The following is a 23,087-nucleotide window of genomic DNA, read 5'->3' as shown; positions in this document are numbered from 1 at the left end:
CAATAAGCTGTAATAGCTGTAATAAGCAATAGCTGTATCAAACTCCTATTAGATTTTTGTGCAATAGATATTGCTAGAAAAGGGTGGCAATCACAATTCAAGCTATATTTTTTCTATCTATTAATCTCATACTTGCCAACTTTTCCTCGCTGCCTTCAGGGAGATCCCGGGGGAGGTGGACGTGCGGGGTCGGGGCTTGAATAATTGCATCATTTTGGCCCTGCCCCTAAACGATTGTCACAATTTTGGCCAATTACAGCAGGGGGCGGGGCTAAGATGACACGATATTTGCATCATTAAGCCCCCAACTTTTCTATTGCGGGGGCGAGAACCGGGAGGTTGCCCTGCTCTCCCAGAAATGAGGGAGTCTCCTGGGCATTCCAGGAGAGCAGGGCAACTATGCATTAAAGAAAACCAGCTAATGAATCTCTAGAGACTGAAATGTCTTTTCCATTTCTGTCTCCATTACTGAAGTTATGTTGTCTTACCTGTCAGTCTTTGATTAAATCTTGGTCTCCATGAAAATGGCCACCTCCATAGGCATCAATACATGGACATAGGACACAATTTCTGAACTGTCTCATCATGCCACAGATGGCAAAGCCAACCACGTCTTGTACTGGCTCAGCATAAGAGAGAATGCCAGACTCTTCAGGGAGTGAAGGAGATCACCCCTATTTCAGGGAGTCTCCCTGACATTCAGGGAGAGTTGACAAGTATGATTAATCTGCATGGTTTTAGTATTTCATTTTAGTAAAAATATTAGGCCACCTCGGAAGAGATAACATCCAAAAATACAAAGTAACAATATGTCAGGGGCAAAAATTGTAGTTACTCAACTCTTATCTCTCTACTTATAGAAGAAAGATTTTTTTTTCACTGCCTTCTTAGTCTAATAAGAAGAAAATCTGCTACAAATCAGCTAAGCATTCTTTTACACAGGTGTCGGCTAAAATTACCTCTCATGTGATGATTAAATTCTTAAAAATCTTATTATAAATACCTCAAGGGACCAGGAAACAAAAATCTAGTAAAATGTGAAAAAAATCCATCTCTATATTGAAATAAATAAATAATAATAAATATAGTGTTAAAAAAATATCTAAATTGTCACATACAGCACACAATCGAGACTGCGAGACATTTGTGACAAAGTGTTAATCACAACAAAACCACCTTGCCTGTCTTTAAATGATTAAATCACTTTTATAATTATGTCTAAATGTTTGTCAATATTTCCATCACCAATACTTGATTACAAAACACTTTGAGGAAGGTTTTTGGTTCTCTCCGCCTTATATTCCACTGCGAATAAAGTTAAATTAACCACAACAAAACAGTTCTCTGTATTTCAGTTATGTAGCGGCCACATTAACCAAGCTATCTAGCATGTGAAATCCTTAAGAACACAAATACAGAACGTTATTAAATGGAGTTTAAAAAGAGAAAAATGTCACGATAGTGAAGATATAAACATGATTAAAATAAAAGGATGTACAATAAAAAAAAATTGTACAAATTACTTTCTTAAAAATAAAAAGAAGATTGGATAAAGCAGAAAAAGACTCACATAATTTTGAGATCTTTGTGCCTGTGGGATGGCAAGAATAAGGATAGCCCCCCCCCACCCCCCATGACTGACAATTTCTCTAATCGGCACTCACATTTTAAGTATTTTCTCCTGTCCACATATCACTACTCCCTGTGAGGTGACTGAAATGTCCCGATAATCGGGACACTAGTTCTTTGATGTATTTCCTTACCTATATAGCTGTATAAGATATACTGTACCTTACAGCTAATGTCCATTTTGTGATGTAAATTGACCTTATATCTGGTAGTCACTGCTGAGTGGTGCCATAAACGTCAATCTCCCAGGCTGATTATCATGTAGCTGGGGACTCTATTGCTGGCAAAAAAAATATAAAGAGAAACGCCCTACTATTTTGGACACATATGGCCTGAGTCATTAAGGAAAGTAAGGCAAAAAAAGGAGTAAATGTTCTCTGGGACAAACCATGTTACAGTGCAAGGGGTGCATATTAGTTTATTATTTTGCACATAAGTTAAATACTAACTGTTTTTTTCATGTATCACACAAATACCTGATAGCTTTATTTTTACACTGAAATTTAAAGTTGATCTAGTACATGCCCTACCCCAACTTAAATATTTTCCCACATTTTAAATTTACCTTCCCCTCCAATCCAACATGGTATTGCCCAGGTGCAAAGTTACTCCTTTTGCATGCTTTGCTTTCCTTAATGACTCAGGCCCATACACTCAAGTGGATTCTGCAAGTTGACGATATTTGGTGACTTTGCAGGGGAAATTTAAAATGGCATTGGCTTTCAAGGCAAAACTTGCCTTTAAAGCCATTATCGTTTTAAAATTCCTCTGCAAAGTCGCTGAATATCGTTGACTTGCAGAATCTGCTGCTTAATACATTTATTCCCTAGGTGACAACGAATGTCTCCAAATGCATATTCATCAGGCATTGTAAAGATATTGATATTTAACCCTTAGCTTGCATACACCCAGTGCCGTCCCAGAAAAGCCCAACTCCATAATTAGCAATATTTATTTATATATGTTATATTGTATTTTAGTCTCTCCTGACTCCATAGTTATTGACACTTCCCCCCTTTAGAAAAGTCATCAGGAAACTACAAATGCATGTTTGTTTCTGCGCCCACTTGGCAAAACACTTTCACTTTGATGCAATAAACTCTCAGCTTTGCTTTGCTTACTGCCTTTCTTGTGCTGTACAATGAAATTGGGCTCTTTGGTACCCCATCGGAGTAATTTTCCCTCCATTTGTAACCCATGTACACTTTGGTTCAAGCTCATAGCACTGCACTCTGTACTGGACCCAATCCAGTGCCTCCCATGCTGAACTTATCCACCATCATGTATCACCATAATCTAACTTTTGAGGCAGCAGCTCAAGGCTTAGGAAGACAAGTGAAATATTGGAAAGCAGTGAACAATAGGGCTACAAGTTCTGAGAAGCTTTAAATCTCGTAAAGTTTGTTAATGTGCCTTAGGGGTGATATTAGAGCACTGCATCATAGCATTCATGATAACCTCATAATCTGGGTCCTGTTCAGGGGCAAACTTGCCTTTACAAGCCATCGCCGCTTTAAATTTTAGCTGCAAAGTCGCCGATTTCCGGCGAGTTGAAAAAAACGGACTTTCATACATTTACCCCCTGGTGTGTGAGGGAACACAATTGAGAAATATGGGACATTTCAGTCTTGTTAGACCCCCTCATGAAAATGCACACGTTCTTGTCTAAGGCAGAAGATTTTAAACCCTTTTTACAGGCTCTTCACTCCCAGCTTCGGAATTTTTTAATTAAGTCAGATTGATTCCCAAAATGACACAGAGTTTTCCAAAGTAAATTATCTATCACTAAGATATATGTTTGGGCACCTCAGAGAATCTCTCACCTCTGCTCTTCTTGAGTGGCTAGATGGTTTACAACTTTGGGGCTTCAAACTCCTCCAAGATCCTTATCTATCCCGGGCCTGGCTAGTTTCAAAAGATTAATGACACTTGCATAAGTTCAAACTCATGTCATCTAGCAAAGCACACGTTGAGATTACATTGCAAGGTTACATAAAATATTCACATTGTCATACATGAATTCAACAGAAAATAACAATCAGTCATTAGATATACTACATAATCGTCACACCAATCATCAGTATTTCACAGACAAGTACTTCCAAACTGTTAAACAGTTTCTATTTAAGCTATATAAATATCACGATGAGCATATTTTCAGCCATAACAACCTGTACCAAGCAATTGCCACTGTTCATGTCTAATTTGTTACACTACATTCTCACACATCTAACTAGTGCAGCTGGTCACATAGGGATCCAGCTGTGACAAAAGAGGAGACAAGTAACTAGCAGTAGTTGGGTGCTACACAATAACTTTTGTAAGCCTAGCCTAAAACAAAATCTAGAAGACCTCACTTGTACCATGCTCCCTGTACAGTGCTATTTATGCTACTCTGCTCTCCCTTACAGGGGCGGATCTAGAGAATACTGCTACCCGGGGCGATGTAGGTGGGGGGGGGGGGGGATTAGGCCCCGCCCCCTTTTTGACATCTGAGGCTGCCGGCGGCTGCATACTATGTGCAGGTCCGTTCAGCAGTGACAGGCAGGGACAGTGTGCTGCCCGGATGCTCTGATTGTGTTTAAAACACAATCAGAGCGCCCGGGCAGCACGCTGGCCCTGTCTGTCACTGCTGAATGGACCCGCACATAATGTGCAGCCGCCGGCAGCAAGCCCTTGCTAGGGGGGGCGATCGCCCCCCCTGGATCCGCCACTGCTCCCTTATCACATGGTATGCCATATGATGCATGAAATACTTCTAAAGTGATTACTTCAAATTGGACACAAAGGAATACTGTTACTTGCTCTACATTTTTATGAATCCAGCTGCCTAATTTATTGAACTGCTTCCTATAATCTAACATATTTTCATATGTTGTTTTGATAAAAGAAAACATTTTTAAAAATAAACCAATTAATATAAATTACACAATGGTTGCCTCACAGTTCATTCAGGTTATTGAGTGTTAAAGATATACATACTGATCACAAACTGATTAAAGGCAGTCATGTTGATGAAGAAATATATTTAAACAAAATGGTTACAAATCCCTGTACAGTTCATATATGTGTACTAGGACAAATGTTATATTATTGATGGGTGACCTATATTGCCCAAAAAAATATTTTTTTGTACCGTTTAAGGATCATTCACATATCATCCCTTCAGTGTGTGGTGCAGTTTGACTGTAGTCTGACCACTGTACATTCACAGTGTAATGAAATAGAGCAGACATCTGGATCATTTGTCCTTATGTCAGCACATCTTCAATTATCAGTCATACTTTAAAAATGTGAAGAAATGAGGTGTACTCTCACATAATCCCAGCATCTACTCTATTTTCAGTGTACTGTGTATGCAGTCAGAATATTGCACACTGAAATGCTGATATTTGAACAAGTACTTATATGGGTCTTCTTTGATTCTTTAAACATCTAATTGTACTTGACTGTTAGTTACAGAGTAACAGACTGAGGAGGACTGTGTTTTCACTGCAGAACCCTCTGTCTCTCCCCTATGTTTGTATTAGTTCCTGATGACTTCTTACTCCATGCAACTACTCCCATAGTCTCTAGCTGTTTTGTATACTTTTTGCATAAACAATAGCTGCATTTATAACTATGGAGTTAAGAAAAACTAAACTGGAGGGAATTGAGAATTACATGATCATGATTATATAATTATCCAACTCCACTTTTTACTTTTTGTTTACTCCACTTACTTAAATCAAAACTTTAGATTACCCCTAGAACAGTGAGGGGGCAACAGATGGCCCTAGGGCTGCATGCAGAGCCTTCATCTGTGGCCCCCAGCTCTTTCTTGCTTTATTGTCAGATGTGTGTTTGTTATAAGCTTGTAACACTTGTTTAAAATGCCTGCAGATACGTTATTACAGAACTGTGTTTCCTTCTTTAATTAACTATTGTTTTAACTTATTACTGAGATTAAGGGTCTTTTGAAGGTTAGATACCTACCCATGCAACATTTTGAAAGTTAGAGGTGCCATACATGCAGCCTCTAAAGTCTGGCTACTTATCCAAGGGCTATGGGTTGCTAGATCAACTGTTTTAAACTATACACAAATTAAATATACATGCTGCATTGCAACTTAAGTTGCATTTGCCTGGCATACAGCATATGCTTCATATACAGCATACCTGCAAACAGTCCTAGGCGTATATTTACTAAACTGCAGGTTTGAAAAAGTGGAGATGTTGCATATAGCAACCAATCAGATTTGAGCTGTCATTTTGTAGAATGTACTAAATAAATGATAACTAGAATCTAATTAGTTGCTATAGGCAACATCTCCCCTTTTTCAGAGTTTAGTAAATATACCCTCTGATATTTTAGAAGGTGTCCCAAGATTCAGCAGCCATAAGAACAGCAAGTTTAATTTGACAATGGAAAAGGTATTTGTAGACCTGAGGTAATTTGAGCAAGTATTAATACAGTCTGTTTGGAATGGGGAGATGGCTAATTTTGTCCAGTATGTCAAGTTAGGAATTTTGACAAGTATGTAAGTATACAGCAGAATTAGGCATCCCCCTCAACAGTCTCACTTTTCTTCAGGGAAAAAGGACAATTGTAACCATTTTGGTTGTGATCTCAATTAAATAGAGGCATAGTTAGGGGGATAAAGGGCTGTAGCTACTTTTTGTTCAAGTTTTCCCCATGAATGATGGGAGATATGGAGGTAGTTAACCTATGACTCTGTAACTATTAGCTTCCAGCACACCCTATCAGACTAACTGCACATGTTAAACTTGTAGAAGATACAGGTTACCTAAACATGGTGTAAAGTATATGTACAATATTTAGCAGTCAGGCAACATGTACGTTAGTTTGGCAACTAAAGAGAATAATATATATATATATATATATATATATATATATATATATATATATATATATGTTTTTAAATGGCTACTGTAATTATATACCACTAAGCCCTTTGTTGTAAGCTTACATACACATATTTAACTGGCTAGTAAGCAAACCATGCAGGACAATATACAGAGTGAGCAGATGCCACAGTGAGCGACCTTTAGAATGAGAACTATTCTCAAACCACTCCTTCTCAAGTGGCAAAACTGATGACTCTACAAGTATAGCAGTTCTGGACACTTCAGGGACATACTCACCCAACCTTAAAAATAAATACAATAAATACTTCTCAGACTTCTATGGGGCAATTGTACCCCATAATTTATATCAGCCCAATAATTTACAGCACATTGGTGGCTTGCGTCCTCTCTTTGCAGTTCAGCAATCTCCCAGACAGCAGTTTGTAGCTGAAATGGAGATCTGGGTAATCTAATCATAGAGATAATACATTTATAGATGGAGCATGATCATTTTAGAAGAATGACAACAACCAGCACCAGTTACACAGTGTATGGTTATCCACATTTGCACATAACCTTGCTCAGCCTTCATTGAAATTGGAGGGGCAGATTATTGCTGACATATCAAGCAAATTCATTGTGCTTCAAGGGTCACCAGATTGTGCGATTGGTCTCAAAGAAACATGCTTGTTCCAGTAGTACTCTTTTTATGCATTCTACTTTGAGGGCCAGGGCTCTTCAGTGGAGATATTTTGACAGTCCCCCAAACCGTTGTGAACCAACCTCAAATTGATTATTTTTATTTAGCCCTTTCACTCAGTACTGGAGCTCCAGAGTCCTTACAGATCTAGAAAATATTGTCTATACCCTAGGTTCCCAAACTGTGCGCCGCGGCTCCCAGGGGTGCCGCGGCGCTGTCACAGGGGTGCCGTGGACAGGAAGAAGAGGAAGGAAAAAGAAAAAAAACTACTTACCAATCCGGCGGCACCCGGGACCCAGCATCCTCCTCCTTCCTCGCTTCTCACTGAATGCCGGGCGTGAAGTCATGCCCAGCATTCAGTGAGAAACGAGGAAGGAGGAGGATGCTGGGTCCCGGGCGCCGCCGGATTGGTAAGTAGTTTTTTTCTTCTTCCTGTCTACGGCGGGGGCACAGCGAGGGGCAGAGGGTGAGGGGACAGAGCGGGCAGAGGCTGAGGGGACAGAGCGGGCAGAGGCTAAGGGAACAGAGCGGGCAGAGGCTGAGGGGACAGAGCGGGCAGAGGCTGAGGGGACAGAGCGGGCAGAGGCTGAGGGGACAGAGCGGCCAGAGGCTGAGGGGACAGAGCGGGCAGAGGCAGAGGGGGCAGAGGCTGAGGGGACAGAGCGGGCAGAGGCTGAGCGGCCAGAGGCTGAGGGGACAGAGCGGCCAGAGGCTGAGGTGACAGAGCGGCCAGAGGCTGAGGTGACAGAGCGGCCAGAGGCTGAGGGGACAGAGTGGGCAGAGGCTGAGGGGGCAGAGGCTGAGGGGACAGAGCGGGCAGAGGCTGAGGAGACAGAGGCTGAGGGGACAGAGCGGGCAGAGGCTGAGGGGAAGGAGCAGGCAGAGGCTGAGGGGACAGAGCGGGCAGATGCTGAGGGGACAGAGCGGGTAGAGGCTGAGGGGACAGAGGGGGCAGAGGCTGTGGGGACAGAGCGGGCAGGGGCTGAGGGGACAGAGCGGGCAGAGGCTGAGGGGACAGAGCGGGCAGATGCTGAGGGGACAGAGCGGGCAGAGGCTGAGGGGACAGAGCGGGCAGAGGCTGAGGGGGCAGAGCGTGGGGGCACAGTGTGTGTGTGGATAAGGGGGCACTGAGTGTGTGGATGCAGGGGGCACAGTGTGTGTGGATGCAGGGGGCACTGAGTGTGTGGATGCAGGGGGCACTGAGTGTGTGGATGCAGGGGGCACTGAGTGTGTGGATGCAGGGGGCACTGAGTGTGTGGATGCAGGAGGCACTGAGTGTGTGGATGCAGGGGGCACTGAGTGTGTGGATGCAGGGGGCACAGTGTGTGTGGATGCAGGGGGCACTGAGTGTGTGGATGCAGGGGGCACGGTGTGTGGATGCAGGGGGCACTGAGTGTGTGGATGCAGGGGGCACTGAGTGTGTGGATGCAGGGGGCACTGAGTGTGTGGATGCAGGAGGCACTAAGTGTGTGGATGCAGGGGGCACTGAGTGTGTGGATGCAGGAGGCACTGAGTGTGTGGATGCAGGAGGCACTGAGTGTGTGGATGCAGGAGGCACTGAGTGTGTGGATGCAGGAGGCACTGAGTGTGTTAGCATTAAATTATTCTTTGACAGAAACATAATTGGGCAGAAACATATGGGCAGCACAGTGGCCTAGTGGTTAGCACTTCTGCCTCACAGCACTGGGGTCATGAGTTCGATTCCCAACCATGGCCTTATCTGTGTGGAGTTTGCATGTTCTCCCTGTGTTTGCGTGGGTTTCCTCCGGGTGCTCCGGTTTCCTCCCACACTCCAAAAACATACTGTTAGGTTAATTGGCTGCTATCAAAAATTGACCCTAGTCTGTGTGTGTGTGTGTGTGTGTGTGTGTGTGTTAGGGAATTTAGACTGTAAGCTCCAATGGGGCAGGGACTGATGTGAGTGAGTTCTCTGTACAGCGCTGCGGAATTAGTGGCGCTATATAAATAAATGGTGATGATGATGATGATGATGATAATTGAAAAAAAATACATAATTAAATTCTTTTCCCTTTGGTTTATGTGTATTATGTTTGTTGTGACCTAAATACTTATTACGTCTTTTGACTACTTATAAAACGGGACTGCTCTGTAATTATTTTGGAGGGGTGCCTTGAAAAATTTTTGGAGACTCTAAGGGTGCCGCGAACTGCAAAAGTTTGGGAACCACTGGTCTATACAGTTTTTCAGCACTATTCTCATTTCAGTATTTTAGACAAGTTCAGAATCCCTAATGATGGTCTCTATAAATAATTGCAACTAAAATATACTGTTAGTTTTGGCCTTGTTGAGTGCTGGAGAGGTGCATGAATTAATTAAATTAAAAAACAAGGCTAGTTTCTCTCTTTCTACAGGATAGTCTATGCAAGTCCTTATCTTAATTATATCAAATATTTATTTACGGAGCTGCTGAGCATCCGTCTTTCTGTAAGACCGTAAGCATTTTGAACATGCCACAATTGAAGAGAAAAAGTATGAGGTTCAAGCTATTTCTGTTAAGGACAGTTGAGTAAGATGAGAAATGTACATAATATATAGTTCACTTACAGTGTTCATTTTAAGGTCTATTTACCTAAATATGGTCTATTTCTCAGATTTCCCTTCAGCCAGAGATAAAAAAAATAGGCCAGATTCTGAATACGGTCTCCAAGAGTGAAGCTTAAAATATAAAGAAAGCATCTGCCCTCCGCCACCAAAATGTTACTTACAGTACACAAATTTTGGCACCCTTGCAGATTTTTTTTCCACAAAATTGTTTAAATTAAAAAATATTTTGGTATCCATACATATATACATATATATTGTATGTATATATATATATATATATATATATATATATATATATATAGGTATACATATATATGTATGCATTTCTTTGATTTGCAGTGGAATAAAACATAAAAACCAGAAAATTGTACAGTTATAGTTTTTTTTTTTTTTACACACAGCAATACTTAAATGGACCTTATAAAATTATTATTATCTTTTAAACGTATTTAGAAAAATAGATTTTAAGCAGATGATTCTCATTCACGTTAGAACTGATTTCACCTGTGGGAAGCAACACTTGCCTGCAATATAATAAAAATGAGCATGGGGAAATGATAAAAAAACAGAGAATTGTCTGACAAGGTCACACAAATTGCGGCTAAGCATGGGCAATCTGAAGGCTACAAATCAATCTCTAAAGACCTTGATGTTCCCGTTTGCACCATATCCATTTCTTAAGATGTTTAAGGTCAATGGCACTGTAACCAACCTCCCTGGAAACAGAAAACTTGATTTGAGAGTGCAGCATAGGATTGCTCAAATGATGAAAAAAGCACCTTGATCAGTCAAGCTGACCTTCAGAGACAAGGTACAATAGTTTCAGCTTGTACCATCCAACCTGAACTCAATGAAAGGGGTTATATGGTCAGGAGTCCAGGAGGGCCGCATTGCTGATTTAGACATAAGTTTGTGAAAACACATCTGAGCAAACCAAAATTCCTTTTGGGAGTATGTCCTTAGGACAGATGAGACCAAATTAGAGCTTTTTTTGCAAAGAATATCATCCCTATGTTTACAGAAAGTAAAATAAAAAGTACACCTTCCCTACAGTCAAACATGTGGGAGGTTCAATGGTGTTTGTGTTGTGCTACATCATGAAATCTGGAGATTACCAGGTCATCTTGGAGTGCTATTTTGAACCAAGTGTCATAAAGCTTTGTCTCCATCAAATGTCATGGGTCTTCCAGGACGACTTTTGCTGATATTTGAGAATGAGTTTTAGAAATGTTGTACAATGCTATATCTCTTATATGTTTTATATATTCTGAACATGCATTGTTAGTTATTAATAATATTCCTCACATTTTTTTTTTAGCTCCCTGGATATGCCATGTTATGATAGTGATGATGCCAATCCTCGTAGTATTTCCAGTATGTCCAATCGCTCTTCCCCTGTATCCTGGCGTTATGGACAGTCTAGCCCTCGACTGCAAGCAGGGGAAGCTCCCTCACTTGGTGGTTGTCGCTCAGAGAGTGGGGGAGGAGGATGGCAATTCTCACACACAATGCCCCTCCGTGCAGGTACACGAATTTGCAGCATTACCCAACGTCTGGAGCTTATGGAATCAGCGGACCGCGAACTGAAATCTGGGTATGGGAGCGACAGTGACTGTCAGCTGGGAAAAGAGACTACACATGAAGACGATGACATCATAACTAGGTAAGCAAAGTAGCTACATCAGCAAAGCAACAATGGAGCTTCAGGCACAATTAAAATTAGCAAAAGGGAATGTAAAAGACAACACTTTACAAATTCATTTTTCCAAGTTAGCAGAAATAGCAACATCCCAAATTCTCATTTCTGAGAAACTTGCCCCTTTTTTCTCCCTAAACCATCAGTTCTTTAAAGCCAACACCCTACAGAAATTTGTCTCACTGTTCATTGCATTGTGGCAATATAGCTAACTGAATGGCTATCGCTAATCTTGAGTTTCTGTAGAGCTGCTGGGGTCAGAACATGAGATGCAGTTGTGCTATATATGGGGAGGAAGATTCATCTATGAATAAAAACAAATTGGGGTGACATTAGTTTAATAGATTTTAATATAGCGATCGATATATGTTGCAATAATATGTACTAATATGTAATAATATGAATAATGTACTATCATCTGAAAGAAAGCAATCTATGATGTAATCAATAAATATGTCTATACATACAAAAGCCCATTTTTAAACCTTTGTGATAGTCTTGCACCTTCTTTGTGATGTCCTTCACTTGGTTTTACATACCACAATGTGCATAAAGATAAAGCTTTTAGGTTGTGCCTTATTTGTGTCTGTCAGTGGGTAGATCGGTGTAGTTTGCAAAAGTGACTATTTGTTTGGACTAACCCAACACAAAATCAAAAAGGAGAGGTTGTATGGCAAATTTGGAGCAAAAGGGCCCCCATTTAGAATTCAGCTAAAAGGTGCAATTTTGCACTGCAGGAAGGCAAATATAATATGTGTGGATAGATTTACATTTAGGAGGGAGGCTCATTCTTGCTCAACTCTAAACTGCAGTACAAATATATCGCTGCCTCGTATTTGTATGCTATATGCAAAAGAAGGCAATATTTTCTCAGCATCTAATAATATGCAAATTGCAACTCTTTAGCTGGATTTCCTCCTAACTGTATATGAGGCTGAAGCAGAGCTTTTACTGTGAGGCTGGATCTTTACACCACTGTCACCTATTTCCCTTAGCTGTTTAATAATACTTTTAAAACAAGTAAAACAAAAATCATAATATAAATTCAAATCCAACAAATGTTAAAAAAAATAATACCTTACCTGGGAAGAGAGGGAGGAGAGGTAGGGAATTCTTATTACTTTGAACCTTTGTTTTTTGAGTACATAATTAATGCACTAGTATTATTATTATTATTACTATTATTATATTTTGTTTATGTTAAAGTGCCACAAAGTGTCCATACGTAGAAGGATAAACAGAGTACACATTTACAAAATTATACCATAATTACACGATACAAAGTTACCGATGAACAAATATCTATGAGTCAACAGAGTACATAACAAACCATCATCATCAAAAAAAAGACATACATGAGAACAATAAGCATACATAGGCAAAATAATAAATGCATGGGTGCAATTAGCAGAACAAATTGCATGCCATACAGGAAACAGTTCAGCATAAGACAAAACAGGGACAAACGAGGAAATGGACAGACATCAGGTATATAGGGTAAAGGATCCTGCCTGTGAGAGTTTACACTCTCAATGGAGAGGTGGAAATGACAGACAATAGGAGCAAATAGGACAATAGGCATTGTGGGATCCACTAGGTTTCTCAGGTCTGAAAGATACTGAGGCCAAGATTGTGTAGGGGCCTAAATGATAAGTCCTGGAAGGTGAGATGATGCAGAGGCCAAGATAATGTCCGATAGAGGTAGTGCTGAGGCCATAATTCTGCAGGAGCCTAAAGGTGCTTTTGTTTGGAAGTAAAGATGGGTGCTTGCTAAACATAGTTTCAAAATTTAATTTTTTGCTTATAAATCTGCTTTTGGACATGTGTAGATTCCTAAAAAGTGTGTCAATTAATGACTGTTTTCACTATGAACTGAAGCTTATCTGAAGCAATCTTTTGTGGTAGGTGCAACATTTGCCTAAGCACTGCTTCTCAGTGTTCCTTTGGCCCGTTGCTATCCTTATAAACAGTATGAACACTAGAAGACAAGGGGACAAAAAGTATGTGTTTCAGTTTTACCACTTACAACTGCAAAATTTAAGTTTGCTTGGCAGCACAACCTATCCAAAGTTAGGGACCAAACACTAGTGTTACTTTTACATGCACCATCAAGCTCCTTCTTTTTATCAGAGCCACTGTCAGTCATTTCCATGGGGAAATAGCTGTCGGAGTGGTAGGAGCAATATCAGCTACACTGCTGAGGAATCACAACAATGTACTCCGTTACCACTGTACTTTCACTATCTCTTCTCCTGCATATATTGTTTTCCATGTCAACCCATAGCCCCACGGGATTGTTCAATACCCCCAGATGTGCAACTGTGCACCAGTGTTTTCGTTTGTTGTATATTCAACCAAAACTAAAATATGGGAGGTGTCTGGTACATCTTTTTACTAAGCTAAATAAGCAATAGATGTTGAGTTGCAGGCTTCCAAAGACTGTATCATCCCATTTAAAATCACTTCAACAAACAAAGAGCGAGTGTAGATTATTAAGGAATAGTATCATCTGCAAAACATAAATAGGGTACAGCAGGTATATAATGTTTGTGTGCCAATGATATACTTTCCTTTTAGGCTTGTACAAATGAGAGCAATGTGTCCGTTCCTCTCAGCATTACATTTCTCATGAACTGTATGGTATATGCAACATAACTGGCCCTTACAACTGCAACCATTAATAGAGTACTCTCTGCAGGGGCAGGGAAAAATACAGGGTTTGTAAACCATGTAATAGACAGGAGTCCTGCTACTCACTGTAGGTGCCAGAGACGTCTGCCTTCACTGCCCCACATACAATGGAGATGCTAGCAGCCTCTTCCTATTAGCGATCAGCTGCTCTGACAGCTGATTTCACTGCCACCAATGAGAGAACTTCTTCCTCTATTTATATCTGGCTCTGGTGCCATTAGGGTGCCAGAGTATCTAGGTCACCCCTATGCACCAGCATCCTTGTCAGTTTACAAGCCTTCTGCCTGTCTCCCTGGATTCCGACCAGATTCTGCCTGACTCTCCTTTTGGATTTCCCTTTGGTTATACTGATCTGCTGGTTCTGACCCCTGGCTTCCTGACCCTGCTCCTGTCTTTGCAGGTTGCAGGGTTGGATACATCTGGAAAGGTGGAGAGACGAGTAGCCTGGTAATGCTGAAATACTTGACAGCAGGTAAAGGTGGAAGTAAGCTGAACAGGTTACACTGAGAAGCAGTGAGCTGCAGAGAGCAAAAGCACCGAGATCCACATAGGTGTTTAACTCAGGAACAGGATATATAAAGCTGTGTCTGCGGCACTGGAATGAACAGCAAAAACACCAAGACAGGTACACAGGAAAGTATAACCAGGAACTGGAGTCAAAGGAGAATGCTTCCTATTAGGTTGCGTGAGCTGATGATCTGGCCCAGACTGCCGGGCGAGGCTGTCTTTTACGGAGTAGCTGCAGGTGTAAATCATCCTGAGAAAACGAGCTTAGTTCAGCAGGAAGGGAAACAGTTCAAGCACCATAATGGCCCCTTTGGTGGCATGGTGGTACTGCAGGCTATATATATATATATCCAGAAGGTCTAATATAGCTCCTGGCAAACAGGAGCTGCAGGAGGCAGATCGTGACACCGTGCCTCTCAGTTTAGCGGCGCCAATACCGGCAAGTAAGACCTTCAAAGTTTATTTATTCCGTGACAGTCACTTGTACTGGACTTATGACACTGCCTGAATAACTATGATAGACCTACTCTGACAAGTCAATATGGTCTTGAAAAGCGTGACAAAAATAAAAATACAAATAGAAGATTAAATGGACGGAGCAAGTGACACATGCTGCAGAAATGGAAGTTGGACCTTGACCCATAAATATAAGATGTAGAGTAACATTAGTGAAACCAGTGATTAGAATAGGCACAGTATTTTTAGCACCAGATGCATGAAGTCCGGCACTGAGAGAGGCTTTTCAAGACTAATGACGATAGTAGTATTATTATAATAATGATTAATATTTATTTTATAAGTACTCTACAGCACTTTACAATTAGGTTATCCTAATTACTTTCAAATAGATGAAGCGTTATTATGGCCTTGCCTGTAAACTTACACTTTATAGGAAAGTAGGAGTTTGATGCATGAGGTTGAATATTGATTCACCCAGATAGCAGTGGGAAAAGTGCTAAGTGGGGACTACATCATCTGGTCACACAGCAAAGTAGTTCTGTTGTTTAAGCACAGAAAAGAATGTATGTTTTTAGTGCAATGCATAGTCAGGTAGGATGGCCTAGGGAGGTTATTAAGGTGGTTTGGTTATTTGATAAGCTTATCTGAAAGGGGTGTATTTTCAGGGAACCGTTAAGGTTTGTAGATTTGGGGAATTTCATAAAGTATTTGTAACAGTGAAAAAAGTCCTGTAACTCAGGAGCAAGTAATGAGTGTGGATGAAAGATGTAGATCTTGGGCAGAACGGAGATTTTGATTTGGGAGATCATTTTAAACAATTGAAGAGAATTATGTTCCAGTTTTGTTAATATTTTTGTATGTTAGTAGAGATATTTTATATATGATTCTGTATAGTACAGACATGCTATGTAGGGACTAGCAGAGTGCAGCAGCAGAAGAATGTTTTTCAAAGAAATTTAGTTTAGCCTCTGTATACAAAATGGATGGTGGGGTTGAAAGTCTGGTTAGGGGAAGACCAGTAAGAACAGAACTGCAATACCCAATTGTAAAGCGCTACGGAATTTGCTGGCGCTTTATAAATAAATGTTGATGATGAGTTGCAATAGTCAATGTGGGAGATAATGAGTACATAAATTAAAGTGTTGGCAGTGTCTTGTGTAAATATTTTGGAAGTGTCCCTTGGATGTGTGTAACAGGAATTTGAGACAGATTACATGTGGGAAATAAAGGACAGCTCTGAGTCAAGGATGACAACTTAGCAGCGAGCTTGAGGGATAGGGGTTTATTGTCGTTTTGCCTACAATAATATGTCAGTAAGTAGCTTCTGTTGGCTGGTGGAAAGAGGAATAGCTCAGCATTTGGAATATTGAGTTTGAGGTTGCTAGAGAACATCTAAGATTAAATGGCAGACAGACATTCAGTAATGATACTGAAACCCATAGGAGCTTTTGTGTTTTGCAAGAAAATTGTTATAGATAGAGAAGAGCAGAGGGCCTAGGACTGAGCCTTGTGATACTCCAACTGATAAAGGAAATAGAGAGGAGGTAGTTACAAGGAAATGAACACAGGAGTAGTTTCATAGATAGGATTAGAGCCAGGATAGGACAGTGTCCTCAAGACCTAAGGGATGCAGCATTTGTAGATAGGATTAGAGCCAGGATAGGACAGTGTCCTCAAGACCTAAGGGATGCAGCATTTGTATGAGAAGTGAGTGGTCCATGGTGTCAAGTGCAGCAGAGAGTTGAAAATAAATAGAAGAGAATAGTGGCCTTTATATTTAGCAGCGAACAAATCACTGACGACCTTAGTCAGTGCAGACTGTTCATATTGGGAACAAAAGGCTGATTGAAAGGGAGCCAATAGGCTGTGTGGGGAAATAAAGCATGTGAGGTGAGTGTAATATGGCTTATATACGTATATATCTGGTCATTTTGTAAGTGTTGTGCCTTTTAAATCTCTGGCAGTGAAGGTGTTAATAAATGAAGAGGAGTGTCCCACTCTTATTCATGGTGTGGAAAGGGTTAGTAATCTCTTGGCTCTGTTCCTGGGTGACAGCTGGAGGTGCAGAGCATATCACATCTGTGTTCTCTGTAGCTGTGTGCAGGGTCTCCTCTGCCTCTCAGCCTACTCCCCATTACTACAGAGCTGGGAACAATGAACAGAAAGACAGTGACAGAGCCGCATGGGGGACACAGAAAGGTATTGTGTGACTAGACACACCCCTCTGTGTATGTATGAAATGGCAGTGCGATAGTATGTGCATGCCAGTGTATTCTGAATATAAAAATCAGAAATATTTCATATGACAATCTCATGATTTGTTTGTGCTCACTTGTCACATTATGGTACCATTGTCTCTATTTTACGTTATCTTTAAATGCCACATTTTGTCTTTTTGTCTGGATGTTTTTGCTGCCACAGCAGAGTCTATGTGTTTGAAGCATATTATGCCTCTGTATGAGAATGTTACATTGTGTCTGTCATTGTTTCTGCAGTCAGAGCCATGCATCAGTGTGGTGTGTTTAGTGTGTGGAGTTGAGAGGTGGGGGAACCTGCATTACGGAGGGTGAGGAGAACGGTACGGCTGGCTTGTCCCTACTTCCAAGCTTTAAATGAAGATTCTAAGGTGTATAAACGTATATGATATATATAATATATACACATATAAATTTAATTAACTAGACTGCCAGCTGAAGTAACAATGATGTCAGATGGCTCTGTAGATGATCACACAGGGCGAATGCAGCAGTACAACTGCTTTCTTGCTGTCCAACTGTTTGTTATCAAATTGACAAGTCCCCAGTGAGTCACCAACACTCCGCTTGACCTTTTAAAAACCAGGGTGGGTCACTAATATTAATTCACCTCTTCACTACACACACTACTCCCATCCTATTCCTCTGTCATATACCCCCCAAGCTCAGGAATTTCTGTGGTTAGCGAAGGCAGCAGCACATAACCATATTTAATAGAGAAAAGACTTGTCTTGAAGTATGAGGAAGCAGAAGGGGTTGCCTTCACATATATATCTCAGAAAGTGTTAATCCATAATTGCGCATACAAACAGTGATGAAAAACAAATAAATGGCTTATACTAATTATGGGTGTGGTTATCTAAAACATGTGTTACTTCAAACAGAAAAATTACATAATTATCATACTGCTCAAATAACAAGTTGTATATTAAATTTAATACATTTTTATGTATTTATACTAATAACTAATATAATTCCAATCTGGTGACTAGTATAGTAAGTGTATATATTATTGAACACTTTCTTGTTATTGAAAACTTACTTCCACAAGTTGTTATGGCTGCGCTAAGCTTTTCTTATTAGCTGATAGTGCTCAGACTCCTTTACTGCAGTGAACTCTGGTTGTCAGAGTTCAACAACAAACACACTAAGCAAATGATAACACCTCTTTGTCCTCTCCGAGGTATTAATACCATTTCATATGCACCTTTTTAGGCCATATCCATTTAGGTTATTACACTGGGCATGTTTATATGTATATATATATATATATATATATATATATATAAAATCAGTGTTTTAGTGTGGGTTTTCTGGTGCTTATGCTTACTATGAGATAATAAATCGCAAACAATATTTGCACAGTTTTTGACTTTAGCAATGTAGTTTATATAAAATCACAAATAAGTATCAGATCGACTCTTATGAACACTTTGCACTAAAGCACTATTTATTTGGTAGGTGTTCTGACCATACTTGTTGTGGGGATATGCTCATCTGTGATATGCATATATATTTGGATGTTCACAGTCTTTAAAAGTAATGATTTTAACTAGTATCATATCCAAAATGTAAGCTCTCATGGCCAGGGTGCTCTCTACCTATTGTATCATGTTTGTCCTTGTCCTGTCTTTTGCTACATTCACTGTGGGTCCCTAGTTTTTTTTACTCACACTCATTTATGCTAGTTTGGTGTTACTGTTTTTGTGTATTTGTGATCTTGCTCATTGTATTAGTTCAGTCTTACCTCTGTATTTGTATGATTGTCCAGTGCTATGAAATCTGTGGCACCCTATAATTAATAATAATAATTTGTGACATATATTGACCACAAGGTTAATATTTTTTCTTTATGACATCTATTTTTTAAACTTTGAGATGATTTTTACCACCCTCTATTAAAATCAGCCATATTTCACGTAACTACTGTAAATTAATCTACTAGGGCTCTCTCTGAAGCACTGAATTATTGGCATCACTGATTTCCTGTTGCATTGTGAGATCTTGTGCCATCACTTAGCAGAAAAGGTCATGCATATGTAGTACGCATTCAAATATTCCGATGTGCACAAATATGGTTCACTACAAGTTATAGGAAATTACAAATGTATGAAGTTAGAACTCTTTTTGACTGGAGTTTTTGGCATATGCCTCCTCTCCTGGAATGTCCAGGTAATACTAGATTAGGGGGAAACATTCGGTACTGCCTAGAGAACAAGCAACTATTCTGCAAGTTGAGGGGATATGTGAATACTGAGTGGGCGGTAGTGTAATGATGCAATTTGCCTCATCATGCATCTTGCTCCCCCAATTTGATTATGCAAATAGTAAGTCATGCTTACCTCTTTTTTTCCTACTTCCCCGGTTCATCTCCTATGCAAGTATTGTTGCAAGTATAGTTTTTGGTGAATGTTAATATCGTAGTGGGGGGACTTACTAATATTGCTTAAAAGCATAAATGTACACTAAAACCATAGCAAGCAATGCGGCCCTCCGAGTCTTCACCTGTGGCCCTCTACTCCTTCCTTTACTTTATTGTCAGATTTGTTTGTTATAGCATGTAACACTAGTTTACAATGCCTGATGATAAGTTATTACAGACAGGTGTCATTTTCTTTAATTAAATGAATTGTATTTTAATTTACTACTGAGATTAAGGTGAATGTGTGGCCCTTTTGAAGGTTAGACAGCTGCACCATGTGGTCCCCAAAGTGTTTTAGGTTGCCCATCACTGATCTAAACAATGCAAGCAAATGTCTGACTGTTCGTAAATTACCCACAATGTTGGCTTGATCTGCGAGATATTGCTAACCAAGCCTTTACAGGGGATCAAGACAGATTATTTAAACACATATTCACTTAATAGCTATTTATGTATTTTAGCTCTTTGAAACTGAGGGATTTAACCTATAAATCAAACTCCAACATATGAGGCACTAAGCCATTTATGAGTTCCAATGATCCTTTCTCTTCAAACCCATTGTGTGCTGCCACATAATATTGTCATTTGTTTTAATATCATTTTTTATTAGTGGTGGAATTTTGTATTCCTTGTATCATATTTGTAGCAAAAATGTAACCTCAATAAAAATAGAAAATTTGTTTAAGAAACAGCTGATTTACTATTGTTACCAAGCATAAACGTTTACAAACCTCTGATCTGTACATGCATTTTCTAAGAACAGTTCCTCTGCCGTTTTGGATGTGGGATTTGAATCTGCAGGACAGTTGTTTGTGTGTAGATGTTATTATGTGAAAATATCTGGTGTCTCTTTAAGAGAGCAGAGGGCGTGTTAGAGGTGGCTGGAAGGCCCTCGTGTACGGTGGGAAGAGCAGTGTAGTGTCCCTGTCACTGAATAGATGAGTTGCCTAATGCACAGCGCTTACACATCCGCACTCCTTACTTCCAGGTAAGCAACTAGCCCCTCTTTCACCACCCCCCTCACTGTATACTTCCGTCCGTTATCCCTGGAAACCCCCAGCGGTATTATTTTAGCCCTTCCTCGATCTTACATATAACACAACACATTTATTTATCGGAGAGGCAATTTGATAACATGCGTTGTGAGTAATGTGTAGTTCTAAATGTGTGTGCCTTTTATGGCACACTATAACATGACTCTGGATTTTCTACTTCTTTAGCCTCATGTAGGAAGACGTTGATATTGTGAAACACGCTTTTTTGTGTCTGTTAGACTACCCAGACGTGAACAATAACCTCAAATATTTAGAGATGATAATCACATTGAAGTACAGGAAACCTCAGTTACAAGAAATGTATATCTAAGAAATGCATGACACACGACAGTGAGACAAAATGACACATTGTCATTCTATAGGTTTTCATCAGCACTAAAAAGTGCAGAATATATTAGTGTACACATTGTAAACAGTATGATGAATTAAATGGATATTGTTGTGCAAACATGTTATTACTACATATATTGTATATTACAAATGACTGGACAAAGCAGGCATGACAATGGATAGTTGGTTGTGTATAAAGTTCATATTGAATTCATGGTTCTATTTACTGTAGGATTGGACAGAAGATGGTGACTTTGGCGTGAGTTGGTCAGCTTAACATATATTGCAATATATGGAAATAACATTCCCTGCTTTTAGTGCAAAAGACGTATTAAGAGCAGCATTAATTTGTGTTTTTGGTGAGTGTAGAGCATCAATGTTTTTTTTGTTTTTTTTTTGTACATCATGGGCACATCCCTCTTGAGTCCCAGTGTGCATGCAGGGAGTACATAGAATAAAATACATATATCCCAAACGTGATTATAAAAGGAAATTATTTATATGTGTGTCATCATTCTGTATTGTAGTTGTTTTGAATAAGTGATACAGAAAATGTACAAGATGGTCCTTTTAATTGGAATATATAGAAATGTCTCTGTCAAATCCATCTAATTTTAAAATGGCATTTTGAATGGATTAACTTTGCAGTTTATGGTGGATTTTATAAACATTTTATTAATGTTGAGTGCTAGACTTTTCTGTGTATACATTTGTGTTAGCAATTATGCAAATTGCAGACCCCAACCGAAACAGAACTGGTCACATCATTCTTCTGGTGACCAATATAAACATCCAAGCATGTCTGCGCACTTACAATAGGGGAAGGTGGGGGGTCTGTTGGCTTGCAGTATAGAATTGCTGAGACCCATCTAGTAGCACAAATTTTCAATGCTCGTTACATGGCAGCACTGCAATCACAGATAGTTCTTCCGGAATTATTCAGACTCCTCAACTGTTCTACATTTCTACTAACACTTGTAAGTTCAGTGTTCTCCCCAGAAATTTTTGTCAGCCGAATGGCTTTAAGAAGTAGCTGGGTGGGGCAATTGAACTACTTTGTAATAATATTAAAAATTTTGGAGGTTATTGCCCACACCTACCAGGACTAGACAGACTGGTGGTCAGTCGTGCTCACGTAGTTCCTGCTCTAATTGGAGAAATAATGGTTTATTCTATTAAAATAGGACTCTGTTGGGCTCCAAGAGCCGGATGGCAAGTAAAAAGGGCCGGGTGGAGCACCCGGGAAATAGGTGCTGGGCAGCACACTGTAGTTAGCAATTGTTTAGCCCAAATTTCAAAACCACCATACATAGTTTAGACTGCATCAATGTTTTGCTGATATAGGTCAACCAAAAAAAATGTCAGTGTCTGCAGCTTTGCAGCTTCCTTATTGAGTTTACAGTTGTTTTATACTTTAGAGGTAGCTTTCTTTTTTCCTTGTTTTGCAGAAAACATTGTGTAAATACATTTCTGCATTTCTGCATTGTATGCATTAAAGATTCTTGACTAGTGAGTGGGTTTTCTCCCATGGTGATAATGAGAGTAAGGCTTACTGTTGGCAGTGGGAGGTGATGGGAAGTTCTCTTCAATTTACACGTAAACAACAACATTTTTATGAGGATCTGTTAATTGTTTAATTATTTTAACTTCCTGTCCTGCAGGCTGGAACTAAAACTTGTTAAAGCTAGAGATCAAACTGCTATGTATGCTATTCGCTGTTCCATCTGTCAATGAATGAGGAGGATCTGATTTTTTTTAATACATTTATCAGACTTTTTGCACATGTAATTATATTGTTTTTGCAGGTGGAATAGAGTTTTTCCTATTACTTTTATGTATGTGTGACTTCCACTTTCAGATGTTATCTGCAGATGGATGGTCAGTGTTTGTTGTGTAGAACTGCATACTCAACAGCTGTCCAACTGTTCCA

At 39.8% G+C, this 23,087-nt stretch overlaps 1 protein-coding gene across 8 annotated transcripts in view; it reads left to right on the top strand.

Annotated features, from left to right (window-relative positions):
- Positions 1-23,087, top strand: part of NAV1 (neuron navigator 1) — a 199,889-nt gene that overhangs the window by 35,759 nt on the left and 141,043 nt on the right. For 6 of the 8 annotated variants that reach the window (XM_075195619.1, XM_075195617.1, XM_075195618.1 and 3 more), the window contains one exon: positions 11,061-11,405. In XM_075195619.1, coding sequence (XP_075051720.1) covers positions 11,061-11,405 — 345 coding nt within the window. Of the gene's footprint in view, positions 1-11,060; positions 11,406-17,177; positions 17,295-20,655; positions 20,761-23,087 lie in introns of those variants that run through there. The other 2 variants (XM_075195621.1, XM_075195620.1) reach the window with 2 other exon arrangements.

This window comes from Mixophyes fleayi, chromosome 2 (genome assembly GCF_038048845.1).
Source record: "Mixophyes fleayi isolate aMixFle1 chromosome 2, aMixFle1.hap1, whole genome shotgun sequence".
NCBI lineage: Eukaryota > Metazoa > Chordata > Amphibia > Anura > Limnodynastidae > Mixophyes > Mixophyes fleayi.
Note: the sequence above shows the minus strand (reverse complement) of the source record. Positions and strands in the feature narration are given on the sequence as shown.